We start from the raw sequence: 15,271 nt of genomic DNA on the forward strand, positions 1-15,271 counted from the left end.
TTGGCTGAGTGAGGGCTGTAAGCATTTCAAAAAAAGATTCTTGGCAATATGGAAGGAAGGTTAGTTTATTAATAATATTCATATTTTCGCCTTCCAAAAAAAAAAAGAATGCAGTCTTTAAGCATTTCAAAGAAAGATTCTCAAAGCAGAACCCTTGCAGACCAACCCTGGATGGGATTCAGTTTTCTTCTCTTGGCCAAGGGCAGAAGGAAAGCCTTGTTGCTAGATTCTCTGAAGTGGAAATCAAGTCTGCAGTTTGGGCTTGTGGTGGAGATAAAAGCCCTGGCCTGGATGGTTTGAACTTCAACTTTATCAAGTAGTTTTGGGAAATTCTAAAACCTGATTTCATCGGGTTCTTCGATGAGTTCTTCATTAATGGCATATTCCTCAAAGGAAGCAATGCATCCTTCATAGCCCCTATCCCCAAGATCATTAACCCTCAATCTCTTAATGATTATAGACCCTGTTTTTTGGAACTGCAACTACAACTAATGTTAGAGTCATGAAATCTATCCTGAGAATTTTTTAGTTGGCTTCAGGGCTCAAGATCAACTATGCTAAAAGTCAATTTGGGTGCTTGGGTAAATCTGTGGCTTGGTGCAGGGAAGCAGCTAACTTTCTTAATTGTGGCCAGTTGGATTTTCCTTTTTCTTACCTTGGAATTCCAGTGGGGTCGACCTCTAAAAGCTGGAATGTTTGGCAGCCTCTCATCAGCAAGTTTGAAACTAAACTAGCAAAATGGAAGTAGAGATGCCTATCTATGGGAGGCAGGATATCCCTCATCAATTATGTCTTAACAACCCTTCCTATTTACCTATTGTCTTTCTTTAAAATTCCTAAAAAAGTGGTGCATAAGGTAGTATCTATCCAGAGGAAGTTTTTATGGGGAGGAGGCTCTGAGGCAGCCAAGATTGCCTGAGTTAATTGGGACTCTGTGTGTCTTTCCAAGAACAAAAGAGGGCTCGGGATTAAAGACCTGTCCAACTTTAATGAAGCCTTGCTTACTAAATGGGGGTGGGAATTGGCAAACAATCAGAATCAGCTCTGGGCTAGAGTCTTGATATCCAAATATGGAGGGTGGAGTGCACTATGTTATGGCAAGGACAGTGCACATTTCTCTCATTGGGCTATATTTTTGTAGTTGGGTTTGGTAGAATCTGCCTTTGTAATTATCTATTATTTTCAGTACACCTAGTACTGAAGCTTTGTTAATACTATCTGATTTTTGCAGTGCAAAAAAAAAAACACTAACTAAAAAATGGATTAAAGAAGGGGACAACAACAACTTCTATTTCCATAAACTAATCAATTACAGCAGGAGGACAAGGGGTTATGAACTGGTGGTTGAAGGACAAGGGGTTCCAGCAACTAGTGGAGCAGCAATGGGGCAACTAGTGGACCACAATTTTGCCTTGTATTTTTTTAATCCTCTCTTCAGTACACATAGTACTGTATTATATATAATACTACTGATTTCTGCTGTGCAAAAAAAAAAAAAAACCATACAAGAACAAAAAATGCTATTCAAGAAATTGAGGCAACTACCAGATTTTTAGAACATACAACAAAGATTCATATTCATCCACATTCAGTACATTGCTGGAAACGAAGAGCAGAACCTAATGGATACACAACAAGGAGTGCATACCTTTTGATGCAAGGAGAAGCAACTGAGGAAAATAATGAGCAGAACCTAATGGATACACAGCTTTCCAAGCAACACTACCTGCATTCCAAACCCTAGCTAGTAGTAGTAACTATTTAAGAAACTAACTAACAATCTATAAGAAGAAAGAGCACAAACACCACGTACGCGGAAGCACAAACTTACAATGAAGACATGAAGCTTACCTCGAACACAACAGCGACAATGCCAGCGAGATTGTACCTCAGGTGAAATATACCTCAGCTGACCACAAACACCACGTACTACCAGTCAAATGTACCTCAGGTGACCACTAATTCGTCAATCCTTGCACCAGAAACCAAAAAAGGTCCTTAGCTTAACCACGAGTTCCAGAAACAGACCTAGCACGGTCACGTTCTTCAGTTCAATAGAACAACACAGGTAGACGAAGCATACCTGTCACGGTCTTCAGTGCAATGGAGAACAACAGCCTTCGATGTTAATAGTGCAATGGAGAAGAGAGCGCGAAAGGGTTCACAGAGAAGAAGAAAGCGCGAGAGGGTAAACGGAGAAGAAGGGAGCGCGAGCGAAATAGGTCGCGTCAAATACAATTTAAAATGTAAGTTTAACATCGATTTTCAATAAAACACCCATGTTAACAAATTGATGTCAACGTTAACATCGGTTTTATTCAAAAAACCGATGTTAATTGATTATATGTTAACATCGGTTTTCTGAAAATCGATGTTAACGAATCGACTATAACATCGATTTTTTTCAAAACCGATGTTAACTGATTATATGTTAATATCGGTTTTCTGAAAACCGATGTTAACGAATCGACTATAACATCGGTTTTTTTCAAAACTGATGTTAATGAAGCGACGTTAACATCGGTTTTCATAAAACCGATGTTAACGTCGCTTCATTAACATCGATTTTCTTGAAAACCGATGTTAGAGTCACTTTGTTAACATCGGTTTTCATAAAACCGATGTTAAGAAATACACATTATTTATAATTATGCCACCGCGTTTACGTTAATATCGGTTTTTGACAAAATCGATGTTAATCCGCCGATGTTAAATCAGTTTTTTCTAGTAGTGTGAATTTGTACAAATAGATATATAACTCACTTTTCTTATGTTATTAAGGCTATTTTGAACCAAACTGTCAAAGCTAAAGTTGAAATCAACAAGTTATTATCATATTGACATAAAAGAGGAAAATACAATTGTCAACTCAATTTGGAATTCATAAATATTATATAAATAAAAATCTTAAAATTTTTAAGTCTACTTGTTTCAAAAAGACGATAAACTCTTTAGAGTATACAAATTTATATACAATCAAAAGATTATGGTTGGAGTGCAGACCTCCCTATCAGCTGACCACATTCATTATCCAAAAAGATGAAGTTTAGATTCTCCTCCTTGTCATAGGGCTCAATTTCCAGTTTGTATCTATAAATAAACGTTGATAGGAACTATAAAGTTAAACTTGAATTTATTGTCTAAAATACTCTTAATCCAAAAGGATAGATAAAACATAGTAACATGTAAATTTACTTAAAATAAAAAATTATGTATGACCAAACTATTGGTGACTCCAACCATTATAGATTTGTAAATTTTCAATTATTTGTTGACTTATGTAATTTGTGTAGAAAAACACTGAGGTTAAATAAATAATAGGAGCTGAATTATTGAATATAAAATATGAGATTGTGTATAAAAGATATCAATGATTATAAGAGCGTAAAATAAAAGTCAAATATGTTAATTAGGAAATAAATAAAAAAAGATATGTACCAGTTAGAAATTATGAAAAACCTCTTTGAATATAACATTGACAGTAGTCTTACATGGTTTTTTGTCCTTATCATGTATTAAAATTTTCAAGCCTCATTTACTCAGCACTCTAGAAATTGCCACGTATAACTGTGTTCATGACTGAACATTAGTCTAAGCAAATATAATCCCACACTTACAAATGATTAACCTTATGATTTGTTAAAAGTCATGACATGTGAGACAATAATAGGGAATTGTCTTCTTATAAGTTTAAAAAACTATGGAGATTGTGAAGGAGACAATAACATTCGCGGAATGTAAATCATATTTGCCATTTTCGTTGCAGTCATAGTCTTTGCTTCAGTGACATGGTTTAACCTTGCAACAATTAATCTAGTACCATTGTATAATCCTTTAGCTTTAGGAACTCAGGGGTTAGGACTTCAAATGATTGTCTACCAATGGTGTTTGACATGTCAATTGAATCAGAACTTAAATATTCTTTTTTATCCCATGGTGAATTTAAAAGCTAGAAATCGTGCATATTATATAATATCAATGTAATGCAGAATAGTATTGCTTTGAAAGTTAATTAAATTAAATACTTGAAACTAACGAAAGAACATATTCATTGATTTGACCAACAGTCTCAATTGTTGATTCCAAAATTGCTCTAGATTGCAAAAATTCCTCATCATTTAAATGTTCAATAATATTAGGATATGTACTTCGAACAATATCAATTATTAGGTAATCAAATGAAATGAGAAATTCATTTAGAATATCTATTGAAGCGTAACAATCGTTTGGTTCAGATATTTTTCCATCACTGATATCCAAAATCCATTTTGAGAATTGGCTAAGTTCTATAGCACTTGTAATGTCCAAACCTGATTGTAAACACATATTTCTAGTCAGAGTTAATACTTGACAATGCTCACATAGGTATGACACATGGACAATATCATAATAGCTACCTCTAGGGATGATCGATAAAATTTGTCTAAAGTCCCCAAAAAAACAATGAATTTGCCTCCAAAGGTTAAATGAGCGTTATTGTAAACTCTCATGCACGATGTCTCTCAAACTCTTATCAAGTGTTTCAAAATAGAATTTATGCGTCATTGAAACTTCATCCCAAATTATTAACTTTGCCAATTTTAATAGTTCCGCAGGCTCACTCACTCAGTGAATATTACAAATGGAGTCATCTATGGTAGGCACGTGGATTTTGAATTTTGAATGAGTTGTTCTACCTTCAAGTAATAATAGAGATGCAATGTTACTTGACGCTGCTGTCAATACAATTTGACGTTGAGACCTTAATTGTGGGTGAAAGTATTTTATTTGATTGAAAGTTGAAAAACAACACACAGTTAACTTTAATCGGGGAAAATTAGTTTTTGGAGCAAAAACTTTGGTTTCAAATTTTTTCATGGACCTATGTACCTTGAGAAACATGTGTGATTTTTCTGGAATTTTAGAAAATTAGTTTACCATTTTTTTTTCCTAAATAAAAGTTATATTCTGAAATTGCAGGCAGCCATGAAAAAGAATTATTGTAAAAATATTTGTGGTATGGATTGGACCCTCTGAAATTTACATGTCTTGGGTATGATTACTAAGTTTCGTAAGAAACTGATAAGAAGTGATATTTTAGAAAAATGAGAAATTGTGACTTTTTTGCATGTGCACATATTCGAGAATTAAATAGAAATAAATACTATTTGTATGGAAAATGGCACGAGAAATTTTTATGTAGGATTATAGCATATGTGGAGTGATCATACCAAATTTCATTAATTTCGGAGCTAATTTGATATTTTTAGAATTTTCATGCTAGAAAACCTAATAATGGACATGTTAATTATCTTATTAGTATGATTACTTTTGTGATAGAATTGGCTACTTGTGTTGATGAATTTTGAGATTCAATCCTAAGAATACGATCATTATTATTGAATTATCATTTATTTGATGTTTTGGATATATTAACTAAAAATTAAAGCTCAATTCATTAATTTTATTTGATTGTGATGTAATTTAATTTTTTAATGTACAACGAGCGTTTTTGTTTTCAAATACCAAAGTAGTATATTAAAAATATTTTTTTAAAAAGTACAATGTTAAAAGCAAAGTATTGAATCGAGCAGAACAATATGAAAACCAATAAAAATCTATACTAAAATAAAAATAAATTATAAAAGTAAATTATGTAATTACGTTATCTATATAATTGATAGACATATTACTTAATTGAATTACAGACCCAAAAATAATCTAATTATATGAATTTAAACATTTTTTATAACCTTAACTATCTTAATTAATATTGCTTTATTAGTCTTTTTTTAAATTATGTTATTAATATGGAGTATTTATTAATTTTTTCAATGAATATCTTTGTCAAAGAATCTAATTAGTGACTTTTAGTAGATTTTTTCTCCCAATCATGTTTTTTCAATACATAAATCTCAAATCACTAAATCTTACTTAAGAAGATCAAATCTAATTGTACTGTGACAAAAATTTTAAGAATCTAAATGCAGTTAAATTTTTAACAAAGACTAAAATTAGATAAAATCATATTTGCATATACTTAAGACAATTAATTATATGGACAACTTGTAATATATAATTTTAGTTTCTATATTTTGTATTTTTTTTTAGTTTTAGTCATCATACTTCATTTTTTAATACTTTGGCGCTTGAACTTTTAAAATAAGTGGTTTTAGTTCAGGTTAACATTGTTTTCTATATGGTGTCTGAAAAATTAAAAACACTAATTTTAAAAATTTAGGGACCAAAATATTCTATGATAGAATATAGGAACTAAAATCAAGAATTTTACAAAATATATGAACTAAAATGGTATTTTTACCATTAAATATTGTATACCAAAAATATATTTAAATAATATAAAATATATTTATAATATTATCCTTTATTAAAATTAACTGTAGTTTTTTTATTTCTTAATATATTAGTCTATTATTTAATTTTTATATAGTTATTTCAAATTCAGTCGTTACTAAATTTATGAACGAAGTTGGCTTGATTATAATATACTAAATTAGGATCTTATGGTAACAAAAAATTTAAATGTTTTAGTCTTTTAAATATGAGTTATTTTCTTTTTAATTCTTTAAATTTGAATTTTTTTTTAGTCTTTCGAATCCAAAAAATGTTATTTCTTGTCCTTCTACAAGGTGTGAGTCAAAAAAGAAATAAGAGATTCACAATTTTTTAGGGGTGCAACCCGCGAACCTAAGTTGACCCAAACCAACTAAAACAATTTGAATGTGGTAATTTTTGAGTTTGGGTTATATTCGAACATAACCGATCAAATCGGTTGAGTTTTTGGTTGGATCACAAGGTTTAATATCAGAACTCGTTAACCCGTTGACTTGACCCATTGATCCATTAATTTGTATTAAATTATTATTATTATTATTATTATTATTATATGTAATATATAATATATATTTTTAAATTTTTAAAAAATCAAATACTATTGAGTATTGATTACATAAACTTATCGACTTGTATTAAGTAAGCATCAACGCATTCTTAACCTTTAAGATCAAAGCGACAATGATTTTATTGATTAAAGCCACTTTACATGAGCTTTTACATATATTTCGAATCTGTTTACAAAGAGTAGGCCTCATAATGTCCCATTGGTTTTGGTAGAAAAAAGTGTTTAAAACCCATCCTCACTATGCCTATTGAAACTCCTTATTTCGAATATGATATGCTTAATTTCCCATCCCCTACGAATAGATAGATAAATAGATAAGAGTCACTGGAGTGAAGTGGGCTATGACAGCATGACAAAAATTTGTTTTTAATACAAAATCTAACAATAAATAGTTGTGCTTGATTCATTTAATAAAAAATTTAGCTTATAAAAATATTGTATTCTAAAAAAGAATAGATAAAATTAAATGTTTTGATCATTAACTCAATCCACACCGTTTATAAATGGGTTGGTTTAGGTTGAATTTCATTTTTTTTTTTAGAAAATCAATCCAAACCAACCTGTTCAAATTTGATTGGGTTGGATAATGATATTGATCAAACCTATCCTAACCTAACCCGCTTACACCCCTACATTTTTTGACATTTTTTATCATCATAATTTGATTTTCTATTTAATATTTTAAAATACGATTTTTTGATGGTTTGAAATTGTCAAAATAAAGTCAATAAAAAAAATTAAATCAATTTTTAAAGTAATTAATGATTTTTAGTTTTTTTATTGACTTGATTATGATTATTTTTAACCACGAGAAATATACTTTAAAATATAAAATAGAAAATTAAATTTTGACGATCAAAAGTTATTACAAATTATAAATTTTTTATTTCATATTTGACTTATATTATATAGAAGAAGTAAAAGGAACATTTTATGAATTTTAATAACTATAAAAAATAACTTTAAATTTAGAAAATTAAAAAAATTCAACTCTAAAAATATATTTTAAAAAAAGAGGAGAGCATCCGAATGGCAATTGGCAAGTGGAAACTGAGAAGTGTGAAGCCCATTTTGTGCCAGTGGGGGACTATCTTGTAATATTGCAAAAATAACCAGCGATCTGTACAATTTACTAACTTTTTAGTCACGCAGTTAAACTCTTGAGCAAGCAAAGATCCCCTTTATATTCTTCATTCCTCTGGGGTGCTGCACAACGAAACTCACAGAAGAAAGAAGAAAAAGAAGCGAAACTAAAGTCAGCATTCGAAAAAGATGAGTAGCATCGGTACAGGTTACGATCTATCGGTCACCACTTTCTCCCCTGATGGCCGCGTTTTCCAGATCGAGTATGCCGCTAAAGCCGTCGACAACAGCGGGTTGGTACTTATCATTATTATTATTATTATTATTATTATTATTATACTTTTAAATTCGTGGTTTTAAAATTGAAAAAAAGAGTTTATTTAATAATTATGAGTATGTTTTTTTTTTTTAAATGATTTTGTAATTTTTGTATTGGTAGTGATCTTAGATTTGAAACTTTGTTGCAGGACTGTTATTGGGATCAAGTGCAAAGATGGGGTTGTGTTGGTAGGTTTTTTTTTTTCCTGAAATTTTCTGGTGCATTAGGGTTTTTATGCGTTTATTTTTTTTTAATTTTTTTTGGAATAATTTTATTAGTTGGGGTTTTTGGGGTTTAGGGCGTTGAGAAGCTTATTCCGTCGAAAATGATGCTTCCGGGTTCCAATAGAAGAATACACTCCGTTCATCGTCACTCTGGGATGGTACTTTGACGTTAACCCCTTATCGTATTTTGTTTTATTTTTTACATGTTGGTGCTTTTTTTGCTCTTTGTTTTGATTTTGTATATACCCGAAAGGGATTTGCATAATAAAAGAGACGTGGTTTGACTTGCATTTGTTAACAAGGTTCTCCATGAAATGCTAGTGATGAAGTGGTGTGAGTCGAGGTTTTTAAAAATTGTCCTGGATGCAATTGCAGCTCCAAGGTCAGGGATTTTTGTGGTCTCTGCGGCCGTATCAGCTGCATCTGTTCACAATTTTACACATCAATTATTGCTACAAAACTACAATTGGGATTATGACTGCAATTTCAAACTTTGGTTTGAGTGAGATGAAGCTTAAGAGTGAAAGAAAGTGAAGAAGTACGAGCACAGTGTGTGTGTGTATAGATCAGTAGCACTAATTGGAAGTATTTTTTTTCCTGTGTTTATTTCATGCCATGTTAGGTCCTATTTGGTAGGCATGATCAATCTTTGATTTACACCCATGACTGTGCCTGATTGACCAAATGTTAAGCAGCGATTTTGGGATGTTTTTCTTATTTGTTAATTGGAGGTGAATATTAGAAAAGTTATTGAACTCTTGCTGTTATTGATAAAATTCAGTTAAGTAGAAATTGTTGTGTGTCTGGTGCCATGTACTAAAGCAGCCAGTGTATTATAAATTTATAAGTTAAAGCTTTACATTGGCCATATTATGCTGTCACATCCCGGTTAATTTGATGTTTTAGACTTATTTTGATGTATGCATTAATCTTCTTCCAATTTTAGGCTGTAGCAGGATTAGCAGCTGATGGCAGACAAATTGTTGCCAGGGCTAAGTCTGAAGCTACTAACTATGACAGGTTTACTTCATTCTCTTGCAACGTATACATCTTAAGATGCCTCCTTCCCCATCCCTTTTATTTATCTAAATGTGTGACTGAATACTCTTATCTTTTTTATGGGCTACTGCCTTGGATTAATTGACAACTTGTAAAGTAATTTAGCCTTGTTTTTTGATTTTGTAGTCAATGTAATTTTAAGTTCTTTTCATTTAGCTTTTATTTCTTCATGGAGAAAAAAGTATAGCTAGTTTAGATGGACCAATCGAAACCCTGCATAATTGACTTGACCTTGTTTTAACTTTTGAAGTCAAACTTATCATAAGTTCCTATTTTGCTCTCTCCCACAAGAAAAATAAGTGATAGCTACCAACTTTCATGAATTACTATTTACTATTGCTGCCCTGCCCTGATTGAAATAGGACGAGCAATCTTTTATTTGATAAATAATAGATTTTATATCAAAGTAGCCTGGCAAATCATTTTAAGTTACTGTAAATCTCTTACACAGTCAAGATTAGCATATAATAGCATGAGAATCTACAGAAACCAATCACCTGTGACCTTTATTCAGTATGACTGAAGTATAAGGATCTTTTTTTTTTTTTTTTTTGATCAGCAAGTATAAGGATCTCTTAACTCTTAGGTTTAATTAAATGTTTGCTTGTATCTTGAGAAGAAAAATGTTTATGCTGGCTTGTGTTTCTTTTCAGCGTATATGGCGAACCAATTCCTGTTAAGGAACTTGCTGACCGTGTGGCTAGTTATGTGCACCTCTGTACGCTATATTGGTGGCTCAGGTTATATGTGAACCAATTCCTGTTAATGTCTTGTCTTGTAGTCATTTTAAAGTTGTATTGTCATATTTCATATTAACAACAGATCTATAATGGTGCTGCAGACCTTTTGGATGTGGTGTCATACTAGGAGGTTATGACAGGGATGGACCACAGTTGTACATGGTTGAACCTTCCGGTGTTTCCTATGTGAGCTACTTTTTGTCATTTGATAGCAACTTCCAGACTTCTTTATAATTACACATGCAATTGATATTCCTTTTTGGAAGTTCCATGTGGTATTTTTGTAATGATTTGTTCATTTGGTAATTGTTCTAGAGATATTTCGGTGCTGCAATTGGGAAGGGCAGGCAGGCTGCTAAAACGTAAGTGAATATACATCACTTACAGTGATGTAATTATGTACTAAATCAAATAACTACATTTGTTTTGCTCTGTTAGGGGTGATATCTTATCCTCTTATATTTGTATCCTTAACTTTCTCTTAAATAGTATTTATTTTTTATAAAAATGAAATATATTCCATGCTATCTAATAACTACTTTGAGTTGCTGTTATTTGGGATCTAGGTTTGTGAATTATGGCAATAAGCTGCTGAAGCTTAAGCAAGATAGCAGTAGACCTTCTTAGAAACATCATAGTTCATCCTATTTGTGGGATAATTATCAGAAGACCAACTGATAATGTGTTACTTCAGTTTTTTCCATTTGTTTTCTTTATTTGAAATCTGCTTCTAATTGTTTGAAATGAATAAACTAAAGCAAGGAAGCTCTAATGTAAATTAGAATTCACTCCTGAATCATTTAGCTGTTGACTACAATGCAAAATACCTTACTTGCACACTTCGATGTATTCCTTAGGCCATATTCATTGTGGGTTTGGGGAGGGTGTAAAATTAAAATGGTAGGATTTGGTTTATGTGTATGCACAGATGTAGTTGAGTTCAGGTTTATGACTTAATTCTGTGGGCCTCCTGCATCATTTCCATTCCTATATTTTGATAAATATGAAACAGCATATTACTTGCATCTCAGCATGGGGCTTAAATATAATCTTTATGGAATATTCTGTTTATGTAGATATTTAAGCGTTATTGCTAATGTAGTAATTTATTTCTTACGCTGCCTTGCATTTGTTTTAGCTGAAACCTTTTTTGCTATAACCTTAAAGTATTTCAATTAATTCAACCTCATGATTTTATTCAAATGTAATCTTGAGATATCAGACTCATCTCAATATGATATTTAAGTAATCTTGTTATTTATTTGCAGAGAGATTGAAAAGTTAAAGCTTGCTGATATGACATGTCGACAAGGGGTTATTGAAGTGGCTAAAATGTAAGTAGCCTGATTGTTGGCTATAGTTTTTTTGTAGTTTACACACACACACATATTCTTAAATCGAGAGTTGCCCAGTCTGTATTTGGATGCTTTGTCATGTCTCTTTATATACCAATTGTTTTATTTTTTAATCAGCCAAAGAAAATATATTACTGATGGTACAAGGGGTACCATGTCTCATACAATTGTGTTTATGATGCCTTTCAACCTATAAAACAATGCAGCGTCCCTAATACAAAGAAAAAATTTACATCCCATTTAAACCAAAACATATCTCAGCAACTGCAATTGAAACCTGCAGCCAGCAAAACAACAAAACAAAGCTGCCTAACTAACTAAATTAAAACTAATAAAGTTGTACCACAATAAAAAAGTATACCAGCACTAACTACAACCACACATTGTATCAACTGAAATATACCAATCACAGAAGCTGCATGTACAGCCTACCATCCTGTGTGTTGACCAAATGTAGTACCAGGGTTTTAGCATATTCAGAATCCCATCCTCAGAATTCCCTATACTGCCATGTATAACACCTAACCAATAATTATACTTCTCCCGCATGCAATGACTTTTCTTCACATTCATAACAGCCTCATAACCATACTGCCACATGTCCTGTCAGAGTAAACCAGTTTATTCTATTCTCCTACAAAGCTTTCAGATATAGATTGGTTCCACAGACCGACCATACATAAAATGAAGCTGAGAAGCCTTCCGTTTTAGCTTTTAGCCTGGAACAAGATCTGATTTTGAACCCAAACACCTGTTCTGCGTCCTTATACTGTTCCTATGCAACCAAAGTGATCAAACAGTAGGTAACCATACCCACCCACCACCCTTTTTTTAATTTTTTAAGTCTTCTTTATATACCAATTGTGTTGGGGACTAATTTTTAAGCATTTGAAAATTGAGGAAATAGGGGGTAAAAATGCCTCATACAATTTTATTTGGAACTTCTGATAGCAATACAAGATCAAGGTAAAATTATACAATTGAGCATGAGAAAGAATAGGATATTCTAGAGTTTGTATTGTAGTGTGTCTGTTTGTCCATATCCATATCAAGACTTTAAAATTGTGAAGTAACAAGAAATGTGTTTATTATCCAACCAAGAGAAAAATGATAATATTTTTCCCTAATGCTGTTATGGATAATTTATCTTGTTGGTTTTTTGTGTAGTAAGTATATTTGTAAATGAACGAGATGTATAATGTTTAGAAGCTTCATTAATATTTTATTCTTGGGCTCTATATATAGAGCATAAGTGCAATACAAAAATTCAAATACTAACATTATGCTAATCTTATAATCAGACTGATAATTTCCTAAATCTAAATGATAAGATCATATCCTTGTCTTTATCTAAACAGTATCTTAAAACAACCTAAATTCCTAAAAATAAATTCAAATTCAAATTACAGTCATTTAGGCATATGTTTTCATTATATAATTTACAATTACTTGAATGCCATTGGGCTGTTGGTATTGAGATTTTGAGTTTCAATTTGTTTTGCAACTTCCAAGCTATATTTTATTGGATGGGTAACATTATATTGGGGCTTTTAATTCAAAATGGGTGAATCTTTTATAAGACATGCTTTGATATAATAAGACATTCCTTACAAGAATTTTTTGCATTTGTTTGTGCCAAGCAGTATATATGGAGTTCATGATGAGGCAAAGGACAAAGATTTTGAGCTAGAAATGAGCTGGGTGTGTGATGAGTCAAACCGCCAACATGAGAAGGTAAGGCTGGGGTGTGCTTTTGGTGACAATGATCAATGTGCTTCATTTGTGATTGGTTGTAATTTTATCATTTATTTCTTTTGCTTCCTGGCTGAGAGCATAAAATAAGAGTGAAGAAAATTGTTTTTGGAGGGTAAGTTTCTGGTAGTGGAAATATTGGTCTGTTAAGTTGAATTGGGGATGGGGGAGAACACTGGAAGAAGTTGTTGGCTTGTGCTAGAATTTAAATTATATTTGCAGCTGATGTAAGACAATTTGATGAATCTAATACAAATTCGGTGTGCTAAAAAGACTTCCTGTGATAATTTGTGCTCTCACTAATTCCATGGTATTTCATTTTACAAATAGGGTCAAATTTGTTATATTAGATGTGTAGTACAAAGCCTCTTTAGTTTAGTATGGCTGTGGAATGCACTTTTGTCCTGTTTCTCTTGGCATGGCATTCATCTCATGAGATGACCTAAATTCAGTTTAACAAGTTTCTCTGGCTTCTTTTAATAGGAAATTATGCATTCAAGTATAGTCTCAGCCATCCTCCCAAAAGAGGATGTTTTGAGTTTGAATGCTGGTTTCTTTTCTTATTATTTAACTGTTTCCCACTTCTCTAACAATGGTTTGCCTGGAAATATAGTTTTTTGTTAGTTTTTGAAGCTTGTTAGTCTATATGCTGCTGAATTAATCCTTTACAGGTCCCGGATGAGCTTCTAGAAGAAGCAAAGGCAGCTGCCAAAGCAGCTCTTGAAGAAATGGATGCAGATTAATAGACTAGAAATGTTTATTTCAAAGTTGCATTTCATAACTTGTAATTGAGCATTTGGAACATCTATAGGAAATACAAGGCTTCGATAGTCGGATTTTGTATGCTTCTTGATGAATTAATGCCCTTGTTGATTTCCTGTTACTGGGAGAATTGTTTTGAAGTTCTTTAGATTCTGACCTTTATTGATTTGTGTTGAATTCTCTGTCAAATCCTTTATGCTAATGTGCACATCATTGAGTTTCCTTTATTTTACTCGTCATTTGTGCGCATTCCTTTTTGCTTGCATAGGATTTGAACCATCAAATATTCAGGAACACTTTCAACATTATTACATAAATTTATATGGGTCTCGTTAACAAATCATAGCCTACTCTTTTAGGAGGGTTCACGTGAAATTTACTTTCATAATAGTCTGTTAAGTTTCCTTGGCATTTTTCTTTGAGATCTGAGTTTTATACGCCTGAGGAATATAACGAGTTATGAATTAAATCTTGGGATTTGGAATTAGAAATATCTGTTTGGCTAATTCTAATAAATGTCCTTGGGACATTGGTGGCTAAGAGCTTCCTTGACGAGACAAAAGAGTAGAGGAGAGAGGGCATCTCCTTGGCGCACACCCCTCTTACAAAAGTAGTAACCAGCAGGTTTGCCATTAACTATAAATTAGAGTTTTTCCGATTACGAAGTAGGAAGAAACCAGTCACAAAAATGTTATTGAACCTGAAGGACTTTCAGCAAATAATCCCAATTGGATTTGCGGATATACACTTTCAAAACAAAGTTGCCGCCAAACACTCTTATTAAGCAAATTACTAGCCTCCTCCGAGGTGACACAAGTGCAGTCGTAAATACTTCGGCTTCTAATAAATCCTTTGATGAGTTTAGGAAATCTTCTCAGCTTTATTTCCTCCAATTTTGGTTTCCACCAGAGCAGAAAGGCCAACACTATGCCTTTGACGAATCTCTCCAATAAGAGAGGGGATGTGTTTTGCAGCCACACCCCTAAACATTTCAGGAGGCTAAATTAATCATTAAAAGTGGTTTAGAGATGACCCTGAAGGGACAGAGAATGTTCATCCGTCATATTAGTGTCAAT

The 15,271-nt window shown here is 32.3% G+C and overlaps 1 protein-coding gene across 1 annotated transcript; it reads left to right on the top strand.

Annotated features, from left to right (window-relative positions):
- Positions 1-7,951: 7,951 nt before the first annotated feature.
- On the top strand, positions 7,952-14,422 carry LOC100820387 (proteasome subunit alpha type-3-like). Its single transcript, NM_001254194.3, has 10 exons — positions 7,952-8,277; positions 8,452-8,491; positions 8,602-8,685; positions 9,474-9,547; positions 10,240-10,326; positions 10,428-10,512; positions 10,642-10,688; positions 11,595-11,660; positions 13,325-13,415; positions 14,105-14,422. Exons 1-10 carry the CDS (start codon positions 8,174-8,176, stop codon positions 14,174-14,176), a joined length of 750 nt encoding a protein of 249 aa, NP_001241123.1. The 5' UTR covers positions 7,952-8,173; the 3' UTR covers positions 14,177-14,422.
- The last annotated feature ends 849 nt before the right edge of the window (positions 14,423-15,271 follow it).

Source organism: Glycine max, chromosome 5, assembly GCF_000004515.6.
Source record: "Glycine max cultivar Williams 82 chromosome 5, Glycine_max_v4.0, whole genome shotgun sequence".
In the NCBI taxonomy this organism is placed as follows: domain Eukaryota; kingdom Viridiplantae; phylum Streptophyta; class Magnoliopsida; order Fabales; family Fabaceae; genus Glycine; species Glycine max.

Excerpts from the sequence above, each read along its gene's own strand:
- LOC100820387 (NM_001254194.3), top strand. The coding sequence starts at position 8,174 with ATGAGTAGCATCGGTACAGGTTACGATCTATCGGTCACCACTTTCTCC. Across the intron at positions 8,492-8,601 it reads GCAAAGATGGGGTTGTGTTG|GGCGTTGAGAAGCTTATTCC; the intron begins GTAGGTTTTTTT and ends TTTGGGGTTTAG. Across the intron at positions 13,416-14,104 it reads CAAACCGCCAACATGAGAAG|GTCCCGGATGAGCTTCTAGA; the intron begins GTAAGGCTGGGG and ends AATCCTTTACAG.